This window comes from Netta rufina, assembly GCF_964035555.1.
Source record: "Netta rufina genome assembly, chromosome: 2".
In the NCBI taxonomy this organism is placed as follows: Eukaryota; Metazoa; Chordata; class Aves; order Anseriformes; family Anatidae; genus Netta; species Netta rufina.
This window is the reverse complement of record NC_140124.1, coordinates 98580244-98585666: the sequence shown is the minus strand read 5'-3', so window position 1 is coordinate 98585666 and position 5423 is coordinate 98580244. Positions and strand designations below refer to the sequence as shown.

The 5423-nt window shown below is 41.3% G+C and overlaps 1 protein-coding gene across 1 annotated transcript; it reads left to right on the top strand.

Moving 5' to 3' along the window:
• Positions 1 to 183: 183 nt before the first annotated feature.
• On the top strand, positions 184 to 5189 carry TIMM21 (translocase of inner mitochondrial membrane 21). The gene is made up of 6 exons (XM_084282815.1): positions 184 to 620; positions 1604 to 1666; positions 1758 to 1855; positions 3115 to 3188; positions 4324 to 4429; positions 4527 to 5189. Exons 1-6 carry the CDS (start codon positions 368 to 370, stop codon positions 4617 to 4619), a joined length of 687 nt encoding a protein of 228 aa, XP_084138941.1. The 5' UTR covers positions 184 to 367; the 3' UTR covers positions 4620 to 5189.
• Positions 5190 to 5423: the final 234 nt, after the last annotated feature.

Here is a 5423-nt window from a genome sequence, read left to right as displayed (position 1 = left end):
GGCCGCCATGCCCGGCTCGGCCAGCTGAGGGCGGCCGCAGGGGCGGCGCTGGGCATGGCGGTCGCTGTAGTTGCTTTCCCCGGAGCCTCGTCCAGCAGCGGGCGCAGGAGGCAGCTCGCTCAAACTACGGCTCCCAGGGCTCGCCGCCACCGCCGCCTCCTCCCCTCGCACCCCGCTGAAAGATTTCCGCAGCGGCAATGGCGGGGCGCGGCTGGCAGGGCACCGGGGGCTGCTGAAGGGCTGCTGCCTCCTTCAGCCGCCTTCGAGGGGTCCCCGCCCGCCGCGGGGAGAAAGTTTTTCCCCCTCGACTCCTCCGCCAAGCCTCGGGCAGGGGGGAGCGGCGTGAAGCCGCCCGGGGTGCCTCGGCATGCTGCTCCCCGCCGCCCTGCTGCGAGGCGGCGGGCAGCTGCGGGGCTCCCTGGGGAGATGGCCGCCGGCGCCCTGCCTGAGATGGCGGCGGGAGCCCCCCCGCAGCCCCTCAGCGCCGCTGCGGGGCGCCCAGGCGGGTGTGTGGACGCAGGCTTGGGGGCTGGGGGCTGAAAGGTCTGGGCATGACAGCAAGCACGTGTCGGTGCGAAGGGAGCAAAAGGATGAGGCTCTGCTGTCGGCGGCTCGGAAAGGTAAGGGCTGTGGGCAGAGGTGAGGGGGTGCCCCTGTGGTTGTACAGCCCCCATACACGCCCACAGCTCGGAAACTGAAAAAAAAAAAAAACAACACAACTTTCAGAAAACCAACAGGCTCGCTTTCCTTCGTGTTGGTTGCAAACACTTCAGTGTAGGCACTGCTGAGGCAGAAGTGAAATTCTGTGGTTTCTTCCAAACAGCTTGATTGAGTGTGTAAGTCAAATCCACACGAGGAGTAAGTCCTAGTAATTCCCCTTTTTAAAAGGAAAACCTTTCACACACGACCTGTTTTGATGCTGTTAAGCCAAGTCTACTTCCAGCACTTTGCCACAGCGCTGTATCTGCTGCTGGTGTCTTTACAGGGGGCCTGGCAGTTTGGCGCTTCTCATTCATGTCAGTGAAAGGTGGCTCCTGCGCTGTCTCAGAAATGCCAGATTGAGAAAGTTTCTGGAGAGCATCTTCAGCTGATGAGAACACTTCAGAAAAAAAATGCTTTTTAATGTTTCCTCAGTAATTTGCACTTTGCTGCAAGGCGTACTTTACCACTTAAACAAATGAGTAGTTTCTTCCTCCTTCTCAAAGAGTACTTTGTAAGTGTGAATCTCATGTGACTTTTTTCACGGTCTATACTGACCCTTTTACTAGTGCGTTAGATCAAATTACATAATAAACTGCAGTTGACAGTCTCAGTAAATACATATTTTGGTCTAATATGCCTCCTTTTTGTTGTTCCTTTGATTGCAAGAAAGCAGAAAATAGTAATACTTAGTACAGAAATGTAAATCTGCCTTTGATAACATCAAGACATTGCATGATCTCTTAGTGGTGAGGCATTATGGAAGCTGTGGTTGGGATTTTTTTCTTCTGACAAAATGTTATTTGAGTAGCTTGAACTAATAGAAGAGCATGTATGTAATAAATGTATGCAAGTTTTACTTCCCATGAATCTAACTCTCACATTGTTTTATGTTTTATTTCAGTGAAAGAAGCTGGAAGAGACTTCACCTATTTTATTGTGGTGCTTGTTGGAATTGGTGTTACAGGTTATTTTTTAAATTACTATTCTTTATCAGAAGATACTTTTTATTAATTCCAGATTAATTCTCATTCTATTTGTTTTTGTTTCTATTGCAGGTGGTTTGTTCTATGTGATTTTTAAAGAGTTATTCTCTTCTTCTAGTCCAAGTAAGATCTATGGAGATGCCTTGGAGAAATGCAGATCTCACCCTGAGGTTGGTTTTTGAACATTAATCATAAGTTTAGGTTTCTCATTAATTATGGCCTCTCTCTTTAAGTCAAAAGTTTGCATCTCGCAAGCTAATCTACAGGAATATCCACAGAGATGTTCAAACACCAGCAAGATCTGCCTATGCTTCTAACTGAACAGAGCTGCGTCAACTCTAAATCTGAACCTATACTAGGTGAAGTTAATGGAAGCTCTGAGTCTGAATGAATTAGCATGCTAAAAGACAAGAGAGCCCTACAGTGTCTGCCACTTCAAAGCACGTGTATCTGTAGGCACTTGCAGAGTTCTGCAGATCAGAGAGGCAACTGGTCCCACTTTATGGATCTGTGTTGCTGACTTTCCTCAACACAGTTACTCTGCTGCAACTTCTGTAGGGTTCTGTCATGTGAAATACTGCATAAATATCAGAAATTCAAACTCTTCATTAGAAACAAGGTTAATGTTACTGTGGCTAATAGGAAAGGAGAAAGGTGACAGTCATAGGATCAGTCTCATAAGATAGCTAAATATAAACAAAAGTCAGTCCAAAACTAGACTACAAAAGTCAGTGCTTAAAACAAGAAAGGTGGGGAATAGCTTTGAAAAATTATCACAGGTTCTGCTGAGATTCCTGAAGCGACAAGTTCTTACTAGGAAAGAAATTAAGATTGCTTTAGAACAAGTTTGTAGAATTAAAACTCCTCTCCAGTAGTTATACCATGAAAGCACCCTTCCTTTCTAAGCAACTTTAAAATAATTTTAAAACTAGTTTAATTTGGTCTGTCTTTAAAGATCTAAAGAAAAAAATCATTGAATTTCTTAAGCAGTGTTTCTTAGATAGGTGGAGGGCAGTTATTTGCATTTTAAGATTAAACTTCAAAACAGTCAGATGGTGTCTTGGAAAAGACATGTGCAAATATGTTTTTTTCCCCTTTTTACACAAAATGTCAGTAAAGTATAAAATACACAGTAAGAAAAGAGATTAAAATGTCTTAATGCCAGAGGATGGTACAAATGGAACATATTACTAGGATTTATTATAGGCATTTTGCATGTGATTGTAAAGGAAAAACACTGAAATGGAGCATTTTTTCCTGTGGTGTTTTCTCTCATAAACTATTGCATTCTTGACGTATCAGACACACAAGGGACAATTTGTTGAAAGAATTGAAAGAAGATGCATTCACAGAAGGGACAAGAGCTGATGCTGGAATATCTGTTTGAACGTGATACCTTCTGACAACTCAAATCTCTTTTCTCTTGTAGGTAATTGGTGTTTTTGGTGAACCCATTAAAGGTTATGGGGAGGCAACGCGAAGAGGAAGACGACAGCTTGTCAGGTGTTTGCCCCATACAGACAATAGGTTTTGCACAGCAGAGGCATTTTGGGTCACATCACAGAAAGTTAGATCTAGATTACTGAACTGTGTGACGTACCCTGTCAATTGTAAGTGAAAATGAAAGGAATTTTTTGCAGTATGTTACTTTGAACCAAAAGTTTATCTTTTCACCAGACTGTGAAAAAGTGTTTAAAGTGGAGCTGCTAAATGAAAAAAATACCAATGAAAATTTTAAGCATGTCTGTAAACTATGTGAATAAGTAAATGTAGTGTCAGCTTTCCTAGTATTTCATTTCCACTTTCCATTTAAAAGTTTCATATTCTAAAGAACTTTTTGAGCTGAAAACTTGATCAGATTGCAGAGAGCTCAAGTCTGTGATAAAAGGCTTAATGTCTCAAAAATGTAGTTTTTCTGTATATAGACATCTTGAATGATTTACTGCAATGAGACTTCATTCATCTTTGTCCTTTGTAACCCACCATGTCACCTTAAACCGTATTCAAAGTGTTCATTAATTCACAGCATGTTATCTGGATTTGATTGATGGAAAGAAAAGCTTGGACCTGTGCAGCAGTTAGTAATTTCAGTAGGAAACCTGAACTGGCAGCGTAATTCTAGTCTGACCATTAGTTTCTGGAGGTGGTCACCTGGAAAGTGATTTCACCTTTCTGTTTATCTAGTATTTAACCGTAACCTGGCTGTAACTGAAATATCAGCACTTAGGCTAGAGGTTTAAAATGAATGTCAAAGTTACACAACTACTATAGAATGAAATTATTGCCAGAATATGTGAAGAATTAACCAACCTAATATCTGAGTTGACAGAGCATTCTTTGCAAGTTTTGCATGAGTTTTGAGGGGAGGACTGTAGCGAGAACATTTAAGCACCTCAACTGTTAACCATCAGCTGGTAACGAGTTCTCTCTTCTAACTCTCCACTACTCTTTATAAACCCACAGTAAAGCTTGGGAAGAGAAGTCAAGAAGGAACCCAAGGTAGCATAAGGGCTGCAGTGGAATACACTTTCTCACAAAAGTAGCTAAGCAGCTCCTCGCTGAATAAGAAGCTGAAATTTGAAGATTAACTAGTTATCCTTTATGTTTTTGTTTGTTTGTTTTGTTTTGCCATTTTTAGTCATGTTGAATACATAAAGGATGGACTGAAACATATGCGTTTGAAGTTCTATATTGAGGGCTCTGAACCAGGAAAGCAGGGAACAGTCCACGTGGAAGTCAAAGAGGTATGTACAATTGCTTGATGTAGCTGACAAGCCTAATCTTGGATTTAAACTACCAAAGAGAAAAAAACAGAGTCTGAAAGTGTTTTCCTCATTACAGAATCCTGAGGGAGGAAAACCTGAAGTCCGTTACATATTTGTGGACGTTGACGCCTATCCTAGAAGAACCATTATCATTGAAGATAACAGATAGCCAACAATCAAAGTTGCTGCTTCGTCTTACTCACTGTTGAATGATATTGGTGTAAGCAGTCTACACAGGAATTGTTTGCTGTTCTTGATCGAATCTTGCAGATCTGGAGTTAAATATAAGAAGTAACCTCTCAGGGCCTCCATTAAAGTCTCTCATAACAACATTTTTTTTTTGAGGTGAAGCCAATTAAAAACAGTAGAGCCGTCACTTATGGCAAGTATTTTTGACATAGGAAAATAATGGCTCATACTAAACTATTTAATGCTGGATAATTCTCCTTAACACCTAAAATCTGAATCTTTCAATGTTTCAGGTTTAGGTGGGGAGTTTTCTTGTCTTCCTTTGCTTGGATTTCCCACTAGCACTGCAATAAAGAAAGTGGTATTTGAAATACAGACAAATACTGTTTTCATTCTGGATGTGTTTGTAGATGATTTATGTTAGTGTGTAAAGGAGATCTAGCCCAAATGCATCTAAGAATATGAATTGTGGAGACCCACACCCATGACAGATGACTAAACATAAAGGCTCCAATATTGGTATCTTTTAAATAAATTATCAACACCTTTACTGTCTGCTCCTTTCATGGTGTGCCACCCTGCTCAGCACTGCCAACACTTTTTTTCATTGACATAACTAATCTACATCTTCCAGGAATTAGATTAGTATAATTTTCCTTAAAATCAAAAGCTCAACTCATGACCAAATTTATCTCTTGGATTTCTTGATTAGTACCATATGGCAATTAAGTATAATCCTGTGTATTAATAGTGAGACTCAATTGTGTCTGCCAAGCAGCACCAT